This window comes from Carcharhinus amblyrhynchos, unplaced genomic scaffold, assembly GCF_965287045.1.
Source record: "Carcharhinus amblyrhynchos unplaced genomic scaffold, sCarAmb.v2.hapA scaffold_49, whole genome shotgun sequence".
Lineage (NCBI taxonomy): Eukaryota > Metazoa > Chordata > Chondrichthyes > Carcharhiniformes > Carcharhinidae > Carcharhinus > Carcharhinus amblyrhynchos.
In genome coordinates this window covers 2,872,651-2,895,297 of record NW_027649790.1, presented here as the reverse complement: position 1 = coordinate 2,895,297, position 22,647 = coordinate 2,872,651, and the positions used below count along the sequence as shown (strand labels likewise).

The window sequence follows — 22,647 nt, the reverse complement described above, 5'->3', positions numbered from 1 at the left end:
GGGGGGCAGCAGGCACAGAGAAAGAATATTTGCGCTAGCTCCTTCAACAAATTGAATTCAGGAAATTTGATTTCAAGGATTCAGCTACAGAAAGAGAAATTTTTATCTTGATGTTACTTTTTTCACCAAGACACTGATCTGCAATTTAGTCACTGGGTAATTGGGACATCTTTTGTTCGTAGGGCTCTCAGATGGCGATGCCAGTTCAAATGCAGCAATTGGCTATTTTGGGTGGGGGAATTGAAATTAGGTTAGTAATAAAAAAACATAACTGAACGCAAAGGATTCAAGACTATTGCGCAGCTTGCACATGGGAGGCCTGAAGCAGCGTTCTGCGATACTCCAAGCACTCCCTCCCATTTCCGTCAGTCCTGTATCACTCTTGTATAAACGCAAACATTGTGGTCACAGACTTTTTAAAAAACAAAATCCAGGAATACACCTCAGACATGACAGCATCTGAGAGAAAATGTGGATCGGGGAACTGGCCCATTTCTGATAAAGAATTCTACAAAGCATTATCCACCTGTTTTTCCTTTCCAGACAAAGATGGTAAGTATATTTTGGTTTTACTCTGTCACACAGGCTCCTGAAAAGTTGCTGGGTCTCCTCAAACCTGACAAAGTCCAGGTTCAGCCGACAGCGATAATTCACCCCCAAGTCTTTACTTAAAGAAGGCAGTTGACAATCAGTTTCAGCAGCTGATCAATTGTAGTGAATTGCTAGCAGCGTGGAGCATCTTATTTACACCAAGTAACATTTTGCTTATCCATACTTTGTTCTTTTAGTGTAAGAATCATGCATCAATAATCAACGTGTTTTCATTATGCTATAACCATCAGACCACATGTAGTATAAACCAACCCCTCAGCTCCAGTTCTCCTGACCCCTCCCTCACATCAGTACCCACCATTCCCACCCTGGGATTATATTTCTCAGAACAAATAACCACCTTCCACACCATCAGTCACCAGTTTGATTTTTGCAGCTTGCTCATCACAACTGGGAAAATGCCGCAGACACAGTAAAAAGTCTGACAACACCAGGTTTTAGTCCAACCTATTTATTTGATAATATACTCGCAAGCTTTCGAGGGGTTACCCTCTTCGTCAGGAACTCTCCATTCACCTGACGAAGAGGGTAACCCCTCGAAAGCTTGCGAGTATATTATCAAATAAATAGGTTGGACTAAAACCTGGTGTTGTCAGACTTTTTACTGTGTTTACGCCAGTCCAACGCCGGCATACCCACAAAATGCCGCAGTCACAGTGCAAGGTAAAAAGTGAACACAAATGATCACTGTTAAGGAAACAAGACCAGTGTATTCAGCACTCTTGTGTAGTGTTCATTAAGGGGAACAGGCATGAAAGATGGGACAGCAAATTTAGCTCGCTTTACATCCACTGGCAGCACCAAAATAATCTTAGGTTGACGAGGGGGAGAGATGGTAGTTGAACGGCAATATTGAGACACTCGGCAGAAGTTGGCTGAACCGCATGTTCTCTTGCTTTGCTGTCTCCCTAACTACCAGTAAACAGATATTGCAGAAATGAAAGGGCACATGCTGAAACCCTATGGCTCTCTCTTGTTCAGCAATACCCAGGCTCAAAATTGCTACAAACAAAATGTGACAGAAGGTGCCTGAAAACAGGACACATTAATAAACTTCACATCACTTTACATTGCATGGTAATAATCTTCAAGGAAACCGTAAAACAGCTGACACACCACAATACTGGCAGTGTCAATGTGTAATACATTAAAATGGCTGCAATGTCAACCAAGTACAAATAGTTTCAATGAAACTTCATTTTTCCTCTATTAAAAGGGTTTAAGCTAATATTGTGACAGGTGGGTAAATGCATCCAAAAAGTGCATTCACCATTCAAATGAATACTTAAACCGCTGTTATTTTCCCCAATAAACAAAGCATTACCATAATAGCAGTTGACTCGGTGTAGTTGGGCTTAGAGCCATGTGTTTTCTTTGCATGATCAAAGAATGGTAAAGCGCTGTAACTCCATTTACATGGACATCAGGTGTTTTGCTCTGCACTGTGTGCCTGTTCTATCAGGAAGCAAGTTCTGGATAAAAAGCAGCAGAATGCACATCGCCTGTAGCAATGCAAGGTCAAGGCTGTAGACAGGTTAGCACAACCTATTGCTTTTCTCAGTTATGACAGTTTCCACAATTGTTGATTGGAACCTCTACAAAAATACAATATGGAAACTTTGCCTTTTGCACTGACAAGAAATACTGCACCTAACTCACCTAGCTTCAATCAGATCACCAGGCATGGATAAGGAGTGGGGCATCCTGTATCCACTTCTTGCCCCAAATTGATAAAGGATGCTGCAAGACCAACATCAAACAGGCCAATTCACTGCACTGAGTCTCTGCCTCATCAGAGCTCAATCTTGTATCGATAGCAATATTAAATGTTACTGATAAATCCATGCAAACAGAGGAGGACGTGGAGCTTTCAACTTGACCTAAACCAAGCTGGTCCATGTAAATGGAGTCAGTGTAAAGATCAGGTCTGACCAAGAAGTTCTATCACAAGCCCCATTACCAACTTCTTAGTAATTCTGTATCCCATGCATCACACATCAGGTTCCTCCTACAACAAAATCTTTCATTTGCATTACCCATTGTACGGGTTCTTTCAGGGATCAGTTTCCTCCGTCATAATCTGGATATCGAATCTTAAAATGTCCTCCTTACAAGTGCTTCTCAATCCACCAGATAGGTGTGATCTGACATTAATTAATGATTTCTATAGTTTTTTTATATTATTACAAAACTTTATACAAAAAAAGGCTAAAACTCCACATTCTGCACAGAAGGAACTTCTCTTCAGAAAGCATAAATAATTAAAAAAGGTGAAGACATCTTTAAACCAGATACATTCATATGGAGTAATATTTTACTACTACAAAAAAATAAATAGCATTATTTTCTGATCCCTCCTTGGTCCTCTCAGTGACTCGGTGCAGTTACTGGCTTCAGACAAAGAATGGGCCTCTTAGGTTTCCTGCTGTTCTTCTTCTGTTGGGTCCTTGCAAGGGTTGTCATCAGCAGGTCCTGTTTTACTCCAAGCTGTTGAATTATCACAGTCCATTGGCGTAGAGTCAAGAGAAGGAGGAACGCCGCTTAGTGTTTGGTTCTCAGTTTCCAATTCAGGATATTCGTCATCTGGAAGGGAAGAAAGAAAGGATTAGCTGATGGTTATATAGAGAGCCTACATGGAGCCGCTGTGCCAACATGATACCTGTGCAGCATTTTATTGTATTAACAACTGAATTGGTTTATGTTGCTAATTTCTTCCCCACCTTTTTCTCCCTTTTCAAAGGCACACACCACACAGTGGGGCATGGTTCTATTTCTTATGGTCTTATTCAGAAGAAAGTTCACCCAAAGAATGGTAACAACGTGGAACTCTCGTCTACAGGAAGTGGCTGAAGCAAATAATATAATGCATTTAGAAGGAAGCTAGACAATAATTTGAAGGAAAAGGGTTGCAATGGTAGATTTAGATGGGAAAAAGTGAGATTAGGCTCAAATAGAGCATGAAAATCAGCATGGACTAGTTGGTCCGAATGGCCTGTTTCTGTGCTGTACATCCTGTATAATACTTTGGTTCACGAAACACATCAAGAGAGCTGAGGGCAGTAGTTGAATGGGCAAGTTCTCTACGCCAGTGTACCAGGTTCTGTGCTGTAGAAGTGTCTGTTGCCTAAACACACCTATTTTGTCTCAAGAACTCAAGCTCTGCATTCAATATGATCATTGCTGATCTTGGACTTCTCATCCCACCTGCTCTCAAAACCCTCGATTCCTGGGACTCAAAAGTCTGTCCCTCCAGCCTGACATTTATTCAGCTATGGAGGATCTACAATCCTCCGAGGTAAAGAATCCCGAAAATTCACAACCATTTGAGTGAAGTTATTTCTCAGTCCTAAATGATCCGAACCCTAATCCTGAGACTCTGCCCATTTCTGTCTCCCTGATCAGAAGGAACAATCTCTTCGCGTCTGTCCCATCAAGCCACTTCAGATTTTTATATGTTAGTGAGATTTGCTCTCATTCTTCTAAACTCAAGAATAATGGCCCAATTTACTCAGCCTCTCATCACAGGGTAATCCCATTATCCCAGGAACCAGTCTCACGAGCTTTTCACTATCGTGTCTCCAAGGCAAGTGTACTCTTCTTTAAATGTGGAGGTTAAAATTGCAGAAACTATTCCAGATGTGGTCTTATCAACATTCAGTACAATTGCAGCAAGACTTCTGTTCCTGTGTTCCAATCCCTTTACAATAAAGGTCAACTTGCCATTTGCTTTCCCAATAGCTTGCTGTACCTGCATGTTAACTTTTTGCATTCCCTGCAGGAGCAACCCAAGTCTCTTTGAACATTAGCCTTTACAAGTTTTACACCTTTTAAAACATATTCTGCTTTTTAATTCTTACGACCAAAGTGCACTTTACACGTCTCTACATTATATTCCATCTGCCATTTTGTTGCCCATTCACTTAACTCGTCCAGATTTCTTTGCAGTCTCTGTGTCCTCCCCAAGGTTATCTTTTCACCTAGCTTGGTATCATCAGTAATTTGATACATTACCCAAAGTCTCTTCAACCAAGTCATTAATATAGATTGTAAGTGGTCAAGGCCCCAGCATTGATCCTTGCTGCACACCATTAATCACAGCCTGTCAACTTGAAAAATGCTCTATTCAGGCCCACTCTGCTTTTGTTCGTTAACCAATCCTCTGTCCACGCTAATAATATTACACAAGCCCCATCAGGCCTTATCATGCCTAACCCATTGTGTGGCACCTATTGTATATCTTTGGAAATGCCTTTTCCCCATATTTCAGCTCATCACTCTGACTATGTCCCATTGGCACAACAATTTCCCCTAATAACGGCTTGGGTCTAAAATGAGGGGAGAAAATTGCACTGTCAGTAGATCTCTTAACGGCAGATCAATAATCCTATCTTCATCACAACAGCCTTTAATAAGAGTGTCATTGCAGTATTGTATAGTCCGGAATAAACTGGCAGTGTTCACACCTTGCAATGCCGACAACCTTCCTTGCTGACTTTGGGGAAAGGTTTTAAATAGAACGCTGTTTGAAGGAAGGAGGTTACTGACAGCACTTTACACCTGCAAATCCACAGAAACCAGGCACAACTGTGACCGTTTGCTTACACTGAGCAAGTTGGTTTCTGAGCAACTACCAGGTGGAAAACCAGAAAATGGCTTTTGATGTCACTCAGGTTCCTGTGGCATATTAGTTAAAAATTGCCACCTTTTCTGGGAATGGGAAGGGGTTTTCCCTATCCTATTCTAGGATTCCCTTGAAAATACTTGCAAAAAGGAACATATACCAGAAGTACTGGAAACCAAATCTTCCCAGGAGATGAAGCAAAGAAAAACTGAGTACAAATCATACCTTCCATATTGTCCTCGTCTGATTGGTCCAGATGATCATTGCAGCAGGACTCTTGGGAAGGAAATTGTTGAACACTTTCCTTTGTAGTCTCACACTCTGTGTCATCATTTTCACTGACAATCGATCCAGGGCACAATGGGGCAACGATATGATTGAGAGGCACCATCTCCATGCCATCTTGGTGACAGGTTCGCTGAATCATGGGTATATTGCTGCTTGGGAAAGTGCCGTTGGTTTTAGTGAAACATCTGCTGAAAAGGGAAAGGAAGAATTTAACCGAGAACATAACTTACACTGTTAAACACATGTGGTACGGGGGAAATCTGAGATCAGGGTGGCAGTGAAATTGGGGCTGGGATCTGTGGGCGGGGGCACCTTGGAGCCTCAGGCTGAGTCCAGTCGGGCCTAGGATGGGTGGGATTTGCAACTTAAAATCACATTTTTGGATAATTTTCAGCGTAGAGCAATTGCCCAGGGGAAGTTTACACTTCTGAGCAATTGCCATGCAGGATCTTGAAGATCTAAGAAGGCTGCCCAGAGTTTCTTTGGGATCAGAGGTCAGCATGGGACCACATGTCGTGTTCCCCCCCCAACCTGATGCAAGCTCAGAAGTGACAGCTCGATAATGTTGACGAAGAAAAACTACAGCTCAGTAAGAATATTCGGATATCTCCACATCATTTCCTTTAAAGGATGTTGACCAGCTGGCTGCACTGTTCTATATTGTGATGTCACTTTCAACCATGTGCTAACATTTGCAGTTGGGTCAACATTGTCAAAACAAATTTATGGCCATTTTAACACAAATTTGAGTACTGAATGCAAGCTCATGATCACAGTTTGCTACAGCCACAGAAAGGAACAATGCTTTATCTCAAAGTACAGAACAAACAGCTATGAAAAGCTGACTTCTCAGTGTATTCAGGGCTCGAGGCAGTAGAACTCCAGTGAACTAACAGTCAAGCTCAGTGGCAAGGCAAAGCCACAAATGCTTACAGCTCATTTCCACTAGTATCATAGACAAATATACAAAGTAATCCTTCAATGGTGCTACTGTGCACAGCAGCAACAGTAAGCAGTGGAATTGCCAGGATCTTCAGCAAGCAATTAGTCTGGAAGCATGGCCAGCTGAGAGACCAGAGCCTGGGAGTGGGGGAGGGGTTAAGGGGCAGAGGGGAAAAGGGAGTTGGGGGAGCCAGTCAGGAAAGTAGGCTGCTATTGCAATGTTAACATGTTGAAGATAAGCACTTTCTCCAGTCTGTATACACAAGGTACTGTGAAAAAGAGGACTGTTGTGTGTGTATTTTTCAGGCAATGATCTGTAATTAGCATGAATAACTGAGCTGAAAAATGGGAGAACGAATGTATTTATAACAGCAGCTCAGTACAACTTGGTCTCTGTGCACTGTAGAAGACATTTAACCGCCCCTTGGTGATGGGTAGCACTGACCACCAGCCTCGCTTCCCCTTGCTACCACCGCAGTGAAATTCAGAGGTTTTTTTTTCGCAAGTAGAAGAAACATGGGACTTGTTAGTTTAAAATATTCACTCAACCCAAAAGGGAACAAAGTGGTCAACAAATACAGATTGAGAAGGTAAGGCTCTTTTCACAGGAAAGGCAGCTGAGGGGTAACTTAACTGAGGATCTTTAAATTGTGAAGAGTCACATGTAGGAAGTTGTTTCCACTTATTGGGAGACCAAAGCTAGGAGTTATAAATACAAGTGAGTCGCCAATAAACCCAAGAACTTTATTACTTGGTGAGAATGTGGAACTAACTTCCACGTAGCAAGTAACACGGATGTATTTAAAGTGAAGCTGGGCAAGAGCACGAGGGAGAATAGATGGTTGTGTCAAGGGAGTAAATGAATTAAAATGAGAGATTCGTGTCTAGTATGAACACCAGCACAGATCTGTTGGGCTGAATGGTCTATTTCTGTGCTGTTAAGATTCTAAATAATGTGTTTGTGTTTAGGAAGAAACGTATGACATTCAGTATCTCAACATGTTACAGTAATGGACATTATCAGCAGGATATGTCACTGGCCTGTGTTTGTCAACAAATGATAAAAAGGTTCAGGAAACGTTTTGCAAAGATATCGGTGCATTAATTATTTCCAACCCTTCCAATCCGCACAATTGTGCTGAACAAAGTGTGATGAAGGCCACTGATTTGTACAGAAAAATGAACAGAATTATCCAAACACTGGTAAAAATACACGTGACATACAACAGAATTTGACGCTACAAAGGATCAAAAACTGGAGTGAATTACTCAAGATTAATGGTGGCTTTGGACAGATGGTCAGAGCCAGGGCTATGGCGGGATACAAACTGCGGCACGGCGGCACACTGGTTAGCACTACTGCTTCACAGCTCCACGGACCTGGGTTTGACTCAGGCTTGGGTCACTGTCTGTGTAGAGCTTGCACATTCTCCTCGTGCCTGCATGGGTTTCCTCCAGGTGCTCCGGTTTCCTCCCACAGTCCAAAGATGTGCGGATTAGGTTGATTGGCTATGCTAAAAATTGCCCCTTAGACTCATGAGATGCGTAGATTAGAGGGATTAGTGGGTAAACATGTAGGGATATGGGGGTAGGGCTTGGGTGAGATTGTGGTCAGTGCAGACTTGATGGACTGAATGGCCTCCTTCTGCACTGTAGGGATTCTATGATTCTATGTCCTCAAGGGACTAGGAAGTCCCTAGGCGTGGCACCACTCCGTCACAGCTCCAGGGACCCAGGTTCAATTCCAGCCTCGGTCACTGTCTATGTGGAGTTTGCACTTTCTCCCCGTCTGAGTGGGTTTCCTCCCACAATCCAAAGATGTGTAGGTTAGGTGGATTGCCCATTGTAAATTGTTAGTTTCCCAAGATGTGTAGGTTAGATGGGCTACCTTGGTAAATTTATGGTGTTACAGGCATAGCGTGGGAGCTGGGCCTAGGTAAGATGCTCTGTCAGAGAGTTGGTACAGACTCGATGGGCCAGATGGCCACCTCCTGCATTGTATGAGTGGAAAATAAAACAAGCAAAGATCCTAAATGAAGTAGAGCATGCCTGCAAAAAAAGATTGATATTTTAACACCTAATGAAACAGACTGGAGTCACTCTACACAGTAATCCCAAAAGAATATCAAATACTGCACACAGCCATTGCTCACACTGACCTGTTGTTGTTCCTGCAGTTGCGACAATTGATGCATTCTGATGGTTCTGTCTGTGGGAGTGCAGTGTATATCCCACCACCCTGTCAACACAAAATACAGAACTCAGGTCTCACAAAACATCACAAAATCATACAACATAGGAGGCTAATATGCCTGGGCTGGTTTATGGAATTATCCAATTAATCGCACATCTGCTTTTTCCTTGCAATGTTTTTCCTTCAAGTATTTATCCAATTCTCGTTTGTGTTCCTACTGAATCTGCTTCAGTATCTTTTCAGTTGGCGCATTCTAGATCTCAAAATTCAGTCTTAGAGATTTACAGCATGGAAACAGGCCCTTTGGCCCAACTTGTCCATGCCACCCAGTTTTTAATCATTAAACTCGTCCCATTTGCCTGCGTTTGGCCCATATCCTCTATACCGATCGTACCCATGTAACTGTCTAAATGCTTAGTATCCCAAATGTGTTAACCATGGTAAATGTATGGGGTTGCAGGGATTGGGGTCATGGAGGCACTAACTCGTAGAATATTATGTCATGTCATCAATCATCATAATTCTGTGTCCTCTGGTCATCAACTGTTCTGTTACTAGAAACAAAGTTTCTCCCCAGTCACCCTGTCAAAGCTGGTCTTGATTTTGAACACCTACAAACCTGCTCTTAATCTTCCCTGCTGCAAAAAGAACAATCCAAGCTTCTCCACTATCTCTGCATAACCGAAGTCTCTCATCCTTGGTCCCATTCTAGTAAATCTTTTCTGCACTCGCTCCAAGAGCTCGACATCCTTCCTAAAGGGTGGTGCCCAGAATCGAACACAACAACCTAGCCTGAGATTTAACCAGTTTTATAAAAGTTTTACGCAACCTTCTTGCTTTTGTATGTCATTACAATTAGTAAGGCCTAAGGGTCCCAAATGTTTTGTGTTAAAACAGTTTTTCAACCTGTCATTGAAGATTTGCACACATACATCAAGTCTCTGTGCTTGCACCCTCCTTAAATTGTACAACATGTTCTTATTGTCCCTCCTCAATCTCCCTTCCAAAATACTTCATTTTACACTTATGTTAAGTTTCATCTCTCATTTCACCATTTGTATTTGGTCTATTTAAATCTGTTAATATCTTTATGGTTCACATTTCTCAATTTTGTATGACCTCATAAGTCATTGTCAATTAATTTATTAAACAGTGATGCAGATCCCTTCCAATAAGGCAACTTGATGGCATTGAGTAAATGATTTCCTTTTTTAAAAAATCTTGCTGTATATATTTCCATGAAGACAGTGTGCCTTAACTTGGTTTTGCCAATAGAATTTGCCAATATTGTATTTTACTGTTCAGAACGGGGAAAAAATATAAACAAAGTTGTACAAGTATGTTTGCACCTGTTTGCAGCCTGACCCTGATCCTCAGGCAAGATGTAGGATAGTGACAGACAGTGTACATTTGTTCTTTGGATTCCGATTAAAATAGTTTGGGAATGGCTGGGACAGGACTATCCTATAATGCCTGAAATCTCTCCCTCCACGCCACTAAAAATAAAAGAATGGCATTGTGCCAAGTAAAAATTAACAGCAGGGAATAGAATCCAGGACACAATTCCATACACTGACAGAAATCTCTCCGAATGTCATTGCCACTCTTCCCCCATATTCACCCTCTCAACCTCCATTCCCCATCCCTCCTTTGGATTCCAACATCACCCTCACTTTGCCCCAGTCTCTCCCCTCAAAGATGTTAAATTTGATTAAATTTGACTCAATAAACTCCTGCTCGTTTGTTTACACAACAACTCTATTCAAACTTCATAAGGAGGCCATAGCCAGAATAATAAGCAGATTTATTTTGTCTCCCTGAAAATAAACCGATTTACTTCAGGAAAAACCACTTAGAATTATTTATCAGGCAAAATGTCACAGTTGTGTAACTGATCCATTCAGAAATTAAATCCTTTCAAGTTTCTTTTTCTCATTCTCTGAACCTCCTGTTCCACTATATCTTCTTTCCTGGACTTTCTCCATTCCTTCCTGACATTCTTTATCATTTCCCCCATCCTGTCCATGTTTCTACCGTTACTATACGAACAGCAGCAATTCAAGTTGGCAGCTGGGAGTACGTAATCAACATAGCCTTGCCAATGTCACCCACATCCGGAGAATATAAAACAAACGCTGATCTTCAAATATCGAGTTTGCAGAACAAGCTAAACACATCAGATTTCTTATCCCTTTCTCCAACACAAACAGAAAAACACAGTTAGGTCCCACGGGTATTTCTGAGAATGTGCAACAGGTAAGCCTTTAGTAAAAGGATGAATGGAAATTACACAGTTTTGTTGATAAAAGGCACCATTTACTTCAGACGCTTAAAACTTCAGGCTAAATCCCTTCAGCCCACATTACTAACCTCTCACACAGCAATGGCTGCTGGACACAAATTTTACTACAGGAGTGAACTGGGAAAGGCAAGAGTAGAAATATGGGCCAAAAGAACTGTAGAGGTGAAATATTTGAAGTCTACTTGATGGGAAGGGAGGGGGGTTGGAGGTATGGAGCCAACACTGCTCGATGGTGGAACAAATAAAATCTAAGGTTATACAGGCTGCTTGATGGAGAATGCATATGAATTTTGAAAATTTCAGAAGCTCAACACTTGAACTGGTAAATGAAAAATAATGCCGAAGCTCAACTGGGTCATAATGAATGCAATGATTTTAAGTAGCACTCTAGGCCTGACACTTCCACCATAAAAACAACCGGCTCTTACATTCATAATACGGTGTGCCTGGTCATAGTCCACGTGGGTCCGCTGCAGTGAGTTTGTATGGTTAGGATACAACGCAGTCCCTCCGTTTATTCCCCCATTCATCAGTCCATTCACTCCATTAGAAATCTTGTGATGCAGGTGTGGACAGCCATTGCTCAGGCTCCCGTTACCAACGAAGCTGCCGTGAATGCTTCCGTTGATTCGGCTGGTGCCAGGAAGGGTGGTATACTCCATCAACTGACCATTTACTTCTGGGCCTTGGTAGAGGTAGTTAGGAGGATCGTATTCTGAGCAAAAATAAAATAAAATTAGTTCAACAATGTGTGTCACCCAACTCCTGTCAATGAATATTACAGAGACCTTAGAAACCTTGATGCACCAACTTCCTTCAGGAAACTTTCATTTAAAGAGTTAATGCCATAGTCGAGGCCTGGTCTCATTGACCATCTCTAAGACCTTCCAGCAGCAGTAGTGCTGAAAAAGAGCAAGTCCCATCGGGTTTACAAAGTGGAGCTGCAAAAGGGGCCTCTCTCTCATCGACATGCCTCAGCTGTTGCCTGTCTCCTTGTAATCACTATGACATTTAATATGCTCCCAAATGCTGAAATTTAAGACAGACTATATCTCTTTGTTAGCATAACCATATGATGAATTAAAAGGCAGCAATACAGAAACATAGGTGAGTAGCATTTTAACCTAAATACACCCAAACAACTTGTTTCAGCTTCAAATCTGTTTTCTTTCTCAGTACCACAGGGATGGAGACTTTTAGGTAAACTTTGATGAAGAAAAATTCCTATTTAATATCAAATTACACTGTCGCAAGGGAGTTTATCATGCAAGAGGAGAAAAGACAATGTACACTAGATTTCTCCAAGAAAATACCAGCTTAGAAACTGTACACTGTAAACAGAAAAAGTTGCAAGGCAGATTACCCAAGATGCATTCTGCTCTCTTTGAACACAGATGGGAGCACAGAATTGGTGCATTAGCCCCACTGTTAATGCTGTTTAATACAGCTGTCCATTTAAAGAGAGCAAAAACATAAAGGGGGAGCTGAAATCTGTACCAGCGACACCTTACAGAGATAAGCTCAAGCGCCAACAGTTACCACATTCAAAAGTTGAAGAATGAAAGCAATGAGATTAGAGCTCAATGCTGGGTTAAGTAGCTAGTGAATGCCTGCCCAAGTGTGCAACATAATTCTCAAATGTACCAACTCTGCCCTCACTCTGACGTTGGAAGTGTGAAGTTGGGGTGGATACATTACAGGTAATGTCGCATAATTTTACTCAACATTCAGCCTTAGGAACTGGAATTAAAAATTCACAAGCTAGACCTTGCTCCCATGATCTTCCAAACATTATGAACACAGTATGGCAGCATGTTCGTGATGGCTCTATGCTGGGAATGAGCATTCATAAATTTACCTGTACTTGTCAAACTGGCTCAATGTCTGTTCTATTTGCACTGATGACACCTCAGTTGGACTCCTTTCCTTGTCCTAGAACAGGGGTTTCCCCAAGCTTTTAGTCTTCTTGACTGTTTAAGTGAGTGCAATGGATACACTGTGCTATTTAAAAAAGGTAAGTTCACGCTCTCACTATGAATTGCCGCTTGCATAAATCTCAAGCTGCTATACTAACAATTGATACTTAGATAGTGCCTTTAACTTGAAAAATTCCACAGTGCTTCACAAGAATGTTGTAAAACAAAATTACGCACCAAGACATATAAGGATATATTAGGGCAGAAATCCATCATAATCTTTAATGAAGAGGTAGGCTTTAAGGAGCATTTTAAGAAAGAATGACAAGTAAGTGGGTGGAGAGGTTTCTGGAGGAAACTCCAGAGCTTAGAAAGCTAAAGGCACAGCCAGAAATGGTACAGCAATCAAAATCAGGAATGCTTAAGAAGCCAGAATTGGATTGGCATAGTTATCTTGGAGAGTTGCAGAGCTGGATAAAATTCTAGAGTTAGCGAGGGATGAGGACTTGAAAAGATTTGAAAACAAAACTGAGCATTTTAAAATCAAGACAACTGAATGGGAGTCAATGTAGGTCAGAAAGCATGCTACTTGGGGGCAAGTAAGGAGGCAGGAGAGTTTTGAATGCTGTTCTGACAAGATTTCTCCAGCAATGAGAGAGAGACACACACATTACGTAAAGCTCTACCCAAATCTTTAAGTCTGCAAAATTTTAAAATACTAAGCCAATGCGTAAACAATATAAATAGCATCTTTCTGATTGAGCTTGACAGCGCTTGCACGTGGCCCATGAACTATAGTTTTAAATCCATAAGCGTTTACCTGAATGTGTCTGTTCCATATGAAGGGCTTGAGGAAGGCATTTTATTATTTGAAAACATGATGATTGCACTGCACTTTTCTCATTCATTTTTTGCTCTTTCATCCTTCCTCCTCTGAAGGCACTTACTCTTATTAGACTACAAACCGTGGCTAATTTCTCTTCAGGGACAAATATAATTCAGCTGTGATCAAGGCTGAAGAAATTGAACATTCGACTTTATAGATGGCAGCATTCATTCTGGACTTCAGATAGATGACTGTCAAGATTGCCAACAGGACAAGGTCTCTGCAACTGGCTAACACTAAACTGACAATGCTTGAACAGAATATACAAGAAGTATTCCAATAACAAGGCCTACAAAGAGTCACAGTTACCTTGCAGAAAAAGAGGGGTGATCCATATGACTACTTACTTTGTAGCGTTGTCTGTTGGCGGTTCTTCCACAGGCACATGGCAATGAAGATAATAAGGATTAAAACCATGATCCCTAGCACTGAGCCCACAATCAAGTATAACATGTCACTGCTCCGTGTGCCAGATGGGGATGCCCCATGGCCACCACCCACATCGTCGGCGACATTAGGCTGAGTAGGCAGATCATCATCCAGTACCACAGAGTACTCAGAGGATCCAGGTGGTCTCCTTGCTAAAGGAAGAACAACAAGTGATAGTAAAATACAACATTTGAAAAAAGAATATTGTCTAATCATTTTACAAGAGCAGACATCCTTGTCATTGCCAATCCACCTGCTGCAGTTGCATCTATTCCTGGCAAGAAGTACTGTAGGAGTGGTCATAGTGAACTCTTTCAATGGGGTGGGGGGGGGGGCACAAAGATCCCTCTTCACACTGAAGATTCTCACCGTCATGTTGTTTGGCATTAGCATTGTACTATTTGGGATTGATTCAGAACAGATCTAGCTGTTCAATTATCTCAGCCACAGGACACTGTTGCAAGAGTTCCTCAGGATAGTGTCCTAGGCCAAATTATCTTTAGTTGCTCGATCAATGACCCTTCCTCAAACACGAGGTGAGAGCTGGGGATATTTGCTGACGATTGCTGCATTTAGTTCCATTCACAACTCTTTAGATAATGAAGTAGTCTATACCCCATGCACCAAGTTAAACGCTTCTAATGCACTGACAGCCTTCCTTAAATATGGCAGCCAGTACAATACACGGTACTCCAGATGTGGAGTAGCATATTATCTAAATGGTTAAAATTTATGGTTAGGCTAGTAACTGGCAAGTAATTACACAAGTGCCAGACAATGACCATCTTCAAAAACAGAGAAAATGTAACCATCTCTCCTTGACATTCAATAGCATTGCCTAAGTCGAAGTTTATAAATGCAGCTACTTAATTAGGTAGCTAGTTTCAACTGTTTTTTCAGAGACTTGGTTTAATTGCTTTTCAGGAAAAAAAAACAGGCCTTCCTCAGTGCTGCACAATTTAGTAAACTTTCTCTGAACTGCTTCTAATGCATTTATAACCTTCCTTAAATGAGAAGGCCAATACTATACACACTACTCCAGACGTGGGGCAGCACATTATCTAAATGGTGAGAGATTACAGAGCTTTTAGATTCAGTGGGGTTTGAATGTCCTAATGCAAGAATTGCAAAAGGTTGATGCAGGTATAGCAAGTAATTAGGAAAGATAATAGAATGCCATTATTCATTGCCAAGGCAAATTTAATAGAAGAGCTAAGTTATGCTTCAGTTGTGCAGGAAATTGGTGAAACCACATCTCGAGCACTGAGTACAGTATTGGTCTCCTTATTTCTGGAAAGATATAAATGCGTTAAAAGGTATTCTGGGAAGATTGGTTGTCTTATGAAGAAAGATTGGATAAGTTAGGCTTGCATCTCCTGGAATAAAAACAGAAAATGCTGGAAAAACCCAGCAAGTCTGGAAGCATCTATGGAGAGAGAAACAGAGTTGACATTTCAAGTCCGTATCACTTTTCTTTAGAGGTAAAGAGAGGGAGATATGAGATGGATTTTATACTGTTTAAGAGTGGGTGGAGCAGTTAAAGGAAACTAAAAAAATCACTGACAGATGTGAGCTAGGAGAGATTGCACAGAGGTTGAAATATATAAGGGGTCTTGACAGAATGGATGGGGAAAGAACGTTTCCTCTTGTGAAGAATCTAGAACAAAAGGTCACTGTTTAAAAATAAGGGGTCACCTATTTATGACAGTCAAAAATTTCTTTTCTCTCAGAAAATGGCGAGTCTTTGAACATTTTCAAGGTAGAGGAAGATAGATTCTTGATAAACAAGCGGATGAAATGTTATATATAGGCAAAAGATTTTGGGGACAGATGGGAGGTTATTGGGCTGAGGCAGGAGGTTATGTCAGATAAGCCAAGATCTTATTGAATGGCGGAGCAGGTTCAAAGGGCTGAATGATCTACTCCTGCTCCTGCACAAGACACAATCTCCATTTGCCTGGATGATTACAGCTTTAACACTCAAAGTTCAACACCATACAGGGCAAAGTAGTCCTGATTGACACTCATTCTTCTCCTGAAACATTCACTCTTTTCACTATCTACGCATAATTGCAGCAGTCTGCAACATCTTCAAGATGCAGTGCAGCAACCCACCACACCTCCTTTGGCAACACATCCCAAACCTGAGATCTCTATCAACCATAAAGACAAAGAGCTGCAAGTACATGAGAACACCCCTGCATGCTCCCCTCCAACTCGCACACCATCCTGATTTTAAAATATATTGCATGTTCTCTTCATCATCACTGGGTCAAAACCGTGCAACCCCCCCAGGTAACAATGCTGTGGAAGTATGTTCACCACGTGAACTACAGCAATTCGAGGAGGAGACTCACCAGCACCACCTCAAGACAATTATGGATGGGTAAAAAAATCTTAACCGTGCCAGTGATGCTTGTGAATGAATTTTTAAAAATGCATGCCTTTAAATCAAAATTATGACCAGCTTCTGCTGAGATACATCTCTGGACAATGGTTCCTTTGTCCTATCTCATCAAGTGGCCATTCACCAGACATTGAGTGCAGGCAAACCAGTCAATAGTGGGTACCATCACAGTTGAATCTGGTCTACTTCTCACTTAAAGTAAATGTCACAATCGTGTTTAAAAGCTTAACATTAATGCCTCAGACCAAAGCTTTGTAGTTAACATGCTGACTGAAGGGCACATGCAGGACACAGCAGTCCCTACCTTTGGTCTCACAGATCATGACATTGCTAAATTCACTCTCTCCACCTTCATTGAAGCACTGCATTTTGATATCATATGAAGTCTCAGGCTGCAGATGATTGATGAGATGCCACTGCTTGTTTCCTGCATAATAAATAAGCACATTAAAAGATGTCTGCATGTAAGGAAATAACAAGAGACAATTCTTACTGCATTGTAGTAAGGCTGAGGTAACTGATTTGGAAAAATGATGAACATATTCGTTGTGTCAAGTAACAAAAATTCAAACCAGCATCTACACAAACTATCCAATCTAGAATAGCTCTAAACAACACTGGCTCCTGCTTCTTCATCATGGTGTACCTCAGACTGGTAACTGGGAATGCAAATGGGAAATGGAATTCGGCAACATCTTGTATCTGCACTGCAGCATGATGTATCTCCACACTCAATATCTGACAACTTAAATCACAGGAACAAGATGGAACTGAAACACCCTAATTATGCGCATTGCTACTTAAATAAAATCTACTGTACTTGCCCAGGATTGGTAATAGTATTCATCATATTCACTTCATCAAAGCAACCACAGAGGCGCGGCCATGGAATCTTGTTTGAGATAATTATTTTCATGTTATTCCATATTTGTACAATTGATCATTTTACTAACCAGATTTTACATTTTGAATGATTATCAACTGTATTCATCAGATAGGGACTGGATTATCATGGAGATAAGATTATTGGCCAATCCAGTCTTGAGGGGGAGATGGTGGTATGGTGGAATCATCACCGGATCCTCTGGGGATCCAGGTTCAAATCCTGCCACTGTAAATGGTAAAATTTAAATTTAAGAAAAATCTCAAATTAAAAGTTAACAATGACCATAAAAAAAATTGTTGATAGTTGTAAAAACTCAACTGGGTCACTAAGGTCCTTTAGGGAAGGAAATCTGCCATCCTTACCAGATCCAGAGAAAATATAGTTGACTCTTTACTACCCCCACAAGGGCAATTAGGAATGGGCAATAAATATTGGCCCCAGGTGACAGCGCCCACACCCCATGAACGAATAAAGAAAAAACCCAATCTTATCAATTTGGTGTGCATTCAGGATAAAGCAACAAAAAAGTAACATAAATTACGTACTGAAGTTGCTCCCTTAGTTTTTCTGGGACTGCATACTCCGATGACTGCACTACATTGACCTGAAATTGTCTTCACACCTCAATGTTTAATCTACTGCTGAGTCTGATAAATGCATAACAAGTGCTTCAAAATATTTTGCCTCACATTTTGACACAAATGATCAAATCGATGCCAGTTAAGAGGAAAAGCTGGTGATAGAGTTTTTCTTCTTTGGAAAAGAGGTGGCTTTGAGATGACCTCTGAATTTTTTGCATTATATTAAATTGATTACTGAAATTGACCCAAGAAAAGAATTTGCAATGGTGAATAACAGGACAAGTCAAAATGCGAAGGCATGGTGGTAAAGGGTAAACAACTCTGATATCAGTAACCAGTGAGGATGTTAAGTGGAAAATGTAAAACAGGTTCAAGAGACAACAATGTATGCTTCTGCAGAAAGATTCTGAGTTGAAATCTCTCAAAAAGAGTGGCTTCATCATGTTTTGCTTTCTAAACTCTCAGGTCCCTGCTGCAGCGTTCTGGCTTCACTTTTCCAGATTGTGGCCCCTTTACTACAACTCTGTCCCCCACCGGCAAGACTGAAAAAATCTCTTGGGACATAGTTCATAATTCTGTTAAGATAGTTACCAAAATGCAGCCTCAGATATTCACTGCCTCGTGTCTGGACAGTGATATAATGAGCAGCACCATTTCAGCCCGGACTAAGTCAATCCTTCCTTTGAAATGAGGGGGAAAAATCCAGCACAATAACTTAATAAACAAAGCTTCTTGCCTCTTATTATTGCCTTCCTCGGAGACAGATTCCCAAAGGAAAAGTGAAAATAACTGACTGAGTTCCTGTCGTCTTCTGGCCGCAGTCACACTCAGCCCCGGGTCAGCGAACAGTCCAGGCACTGCAGTCTGATCAAATTATTTTGTTTTTCCTGGCCTGTACCCAGTCTGTCAAAACCCTCCAAAAATACTTTACCTCCTTCTGGAAATCACTTAGCAATCTTTTCCTCTGGACATAGTTTTGATTTGTGGTGTACTTTAATTTAAAAAAAATGGAGCAATGGTAGTGGTGGAGGTGGGAGTTGCGGACAGGAATTTAATTAAGTGTTTAATAATGTCCTTGACAGGAAATTCCACCTGAGCGGTTGCTATGACAACAGGGAATGAAGATCTACCTCCCACAGCTCTGACAATCTTGCCTGTACGTACGCGACTGACTTCGCTCTGCATGGTCTAATTTATTTTTATTTGTGTGACTGGGTAACTGTCTCATTTCGTTATCACAGAAATCAGTTCATTGGAACAACGAAATCAGGAACTAAATCTTTACTTTGTCTGATAACTATTAGTTCTAAACGTGAACGATTACAAGTTGCCAAATAGTCCCAAAAACACTCTACTCTTGCCTCCTGATTTTTGTCTACCTCTCCTGAAGGCATTGCCACCTGTATGCAATCCAGCTTTTGCAATTTTCTCAAATGACCATTTTCCATACATCAGTTTGACAGTGATTGGCAACGGAAGACACAGGGGATCGTGGTTGAGCCACGTTCCATTCATGTATAACATACGCTTTGAAATTATCCAGTAAGATAGCGAGGGAAGGGAAATGGCTGCGGTCACAGTATAGCACAGCGAACAGGCCCATCAGAAGAAAACAAGATAAATGCACCAAAATCCCTTCACAACAGCAGACATGCAAGAGAGTTCCAAATGCCCAACATGGACATGCCACAAATGACAGGAAACACGTCTTATTGGTTTGTTCCATTGTTTGCATCTGGTTACCAAAAACTCCCAATATTTGGACAAATATATTGTCCACCTAACATCACTCAATAAAGATTACTAAAACTGCTGTGCACGACAAATCATCTGTCCTGTTCTCGTAAGACTTTACTCCTCAGCCACTCACCTCTAGCTAGTGTACTTACACACAGATTAGAACTTGTCGTTGTGGTAAAATGAGTTATTCAACCTTATCCTTAGTTTCCTTAGTTTAAAAAAATTGTGATGTCTCTTGCTAATTATAAGTGATTTCCCTAAAACATGATTCTAGGGACTGCATTACTTCAGTAGAGACAGTTGGAGAAAGGGGACGTTTACCTCTCCACTTAGGATAGAGGACTATCTATTTTAAAGCATGGTTTATTACTAGACCACAGTGCTATTTGTTTGCGTACCTTCCACTACATCTCGTTTGTAGTCACTGTCATTGTCACTGTCGGTTGGTCGGTAATAGATGTAAAATCCCTGGATGGGAGTGTTGTTGTTACTGGATGGAATATACTGTAAAAACAATCCGATCAATGGAAATGTTAGTAATTCAGCTCAGTTGCACTTTATCATAAACAGAAGCTTTTCACACAATCTTATTAGCTTTCCAAGGCTGCACACAGCATTCATTAAAACTGTGTCCACAATGGGTTTTCATTTCCAGCTAGCCCATGGATTCTAGTGTGACCGCAAGCATAGTTTCAAGTTAGGTAAATTTTTGTGCTACAGATTAAAGCCCATGTTGGTCAAAATTGTCTCACATTCATTCATGAACTAGTAGAAAGACTTTGAGAGAAGACTTTCAGCAGATTATACTGATTTCAAACTCACTGATGGCAAAAATGCAGGTATTCAAACCAACAGGATGACCAATAAATGTTAAGTTTACTTCACATACGATTTCTTTGATTTCACAAAGATTTTGCTGTCTTCCAACTAGGTTAGTTTAATCATGTTCCATTAATTATGTTATAAAGGATGGACCGGTAAAACTCCTGAAATGTCTGCATAAACAATGTCACGTTTTCAATCTCTTCTCAGGAAGGTCACCTGACTGAAAATCATCTCTTTTCTGTTATTCCATCTATACAGCAGATGGACAAATAATTTCACCAAATAAAATTCAGAAACTGGGATTCAGTTATCCATAATGTACCAAGGTTCAAGCACTCCAGGTTGTTCCACAGCAGTTACTATTAGCCTGAACCCTAGCTCTAGGTTAGGAAGCCATGGACAGTTCAATAAGGCACTAGAAAAATAATGCATGTTTCCAAATTGTTCAGCCTGTCAATTAAGAAAATAAATGATCACATTTACTGATATTCTAATACATTCCATCTTGATAAAATTATTTCACAAATTTTATCTAATTTCAAAACAGATATATCTAGATGTACAACGCCAGTATCGAGATTCCTTCCATTTAAAAGTACACGACTGAAAAATTTGAATGGGAAGCTTGAAGGAATTCCCAAGGGCCAAATTAACAAAACCAGATGTCTAACATGGAATTTTACCCATTGGAATTGCATAATGGGAATTCAGGTGCAGGTTTTAAATGATTTTTCATCCATGAGTCTACGCTTTAATTACTGATGCACCTGGTTGGCCGATCTCCACGTCTACAACTCAATTTCATAAAATCAGCTCTTAACGTTTAAGATCCTGGTCTTAGCAGCATGTAGATCCATCCAGAGTACTGCTTGGCTCAGGGGAGGCAGTGGCATAGTGATGTTGTCAGTGGATTTGTATCAAAGGTAATTAGGAACTCAGGTTCAAATCCCGCCACAGCAGATGGTGAAATGTGAATCCAATAAAAATTTGGAATTAAATATCTAATGACCACTGTGAAACCATTACTGATAGCTGCAAAAACCCATCTGGTTCACTAATGTCCTTTAGGGAAGAAAACTTACCACCCTTGCCTGGTCTGGTCTACATATGACAGGTCCACAACAAGATAAGGGCAATTAGGGATGGGCAACAAATGCTGGCTCAGTCAGCGAGGTCCACATCCGAGGAAAGAATTAAAAACCCTCAAGAGAGCAGGCAAAACCAAAATATGAACAAATTTGCATTTATAAAATCTCTCGTCCTCAAGGTATTTCAGTCAACAGCTTACTTTTGAAGAATAATCACCACTGTTACGTAGGTTAAACTGCTAATTTGTTCATATCGAGGCAGGGTCCAGGTGAAGGCTGGGATGAAAGCGCTTTATCTGAATGCACGAAGCATTCGGAATAAAGTGGATGAGCTGGTGGCGCAGATCGACACAAATGGATACGATCTGGTGGCCATTACAGAGACGTGGCTGCAAGGTGACAGGGACTGGGAGATGAATGTACAGGGCTATCAAGTGTTTAGGAAGGATAGGCAGGAGGAAGGAGGGGGTGGCGTAGCTCTGCTGATTAAGGATAGTATCAAGGTGGTAGCAAGGGATGATATCGGAGCCAAAGAGCAGAACGTGGAATCGTTGTGGGTGGAGATTAGGAACAGCAAAGGGAGGAAGACGCTGGTGGGTGTCGTTTATAGGCCCCCGAATAATGATCTGGAGGTGGGGCGGGCTGTTAACACGCAAATAAGTGCAGCGTGCAGGAATGGGACGGCAGTAGTTATGGGAGATTTCAATCTGCATATTGATTGGTCGACCCATGTTGGACGAGGTGGGCTCGAGGAGGAGTTCTTGGAATGCTGCCGGGATAATTTCCTTGAACAGTGTGTGTTGGAGCCGATGAGGGAGCGAGCTATCTTGGATCTGGCTATGTAATGAGGCGGGTAGAATTAGGGACCTTGCGGTGAAGGATCCTCTTGGAGAGAGTGATCATTGTATGGTGGAGTTTCTGGTGCAGATG

The 22,647-nt window shown here is 41.2% G+C and overlaps 1 protein-coding gene across 4 annotated transcripts in view; it reads right to left on the bottom strand.

Moving 5' to 3' along the window:
- Positions 1 to 1,244: 1,244 nt before the first annotated feature.
- cdon (cell adhesion associated, oncogene regulated) overlaps positions 1,245 to 22,647 on the bottom strand; it is a 194,762-nt gene continuing 173,359 nt past the window's right edge. For 3 of the 4 annotated variants that reach the window (XM_080182261.1, XM_080182262.1, XM_080182258.1), the window contains 7 exons: positions 20,203 to 20,308; positions 16,902 to 17,024; positions 14,109 to 14,342; positions 11,388 to 11,674; positions 8,623 to 8,702; positions 5,459 to 5,709; positions 1,245 to 3,195 (listed from right to left, as the gene is read on the bottom strand). In XM_080182261.1, coding sequence (XP_080038387.1) covers positions 3,026 to 3,195; positions 5,459 to 5,709; positions 8,623 to 8,702; positions 11,388 to 11,674; positions 14,109 to 14,342; positions 16,902 to 17,024; positions 20,203 to 20,308 — 1,251 coding nt within the window. In that variant the 3' untranslated portion in view covers positions 1,245 to 3,025. The remainder of the gene's footprint in view (positions 3,196 to 5,458; positions 5,710 to 8,622; positions 8,703 to 11,387; positions 11,675 to 14,108; positions 14,343 to 16,901; positions 17,025 to 20,202; positions 20,309 to 22,647) is intronic. The other variant, XM_080182259.1, reaches the window with a different exon arrangement.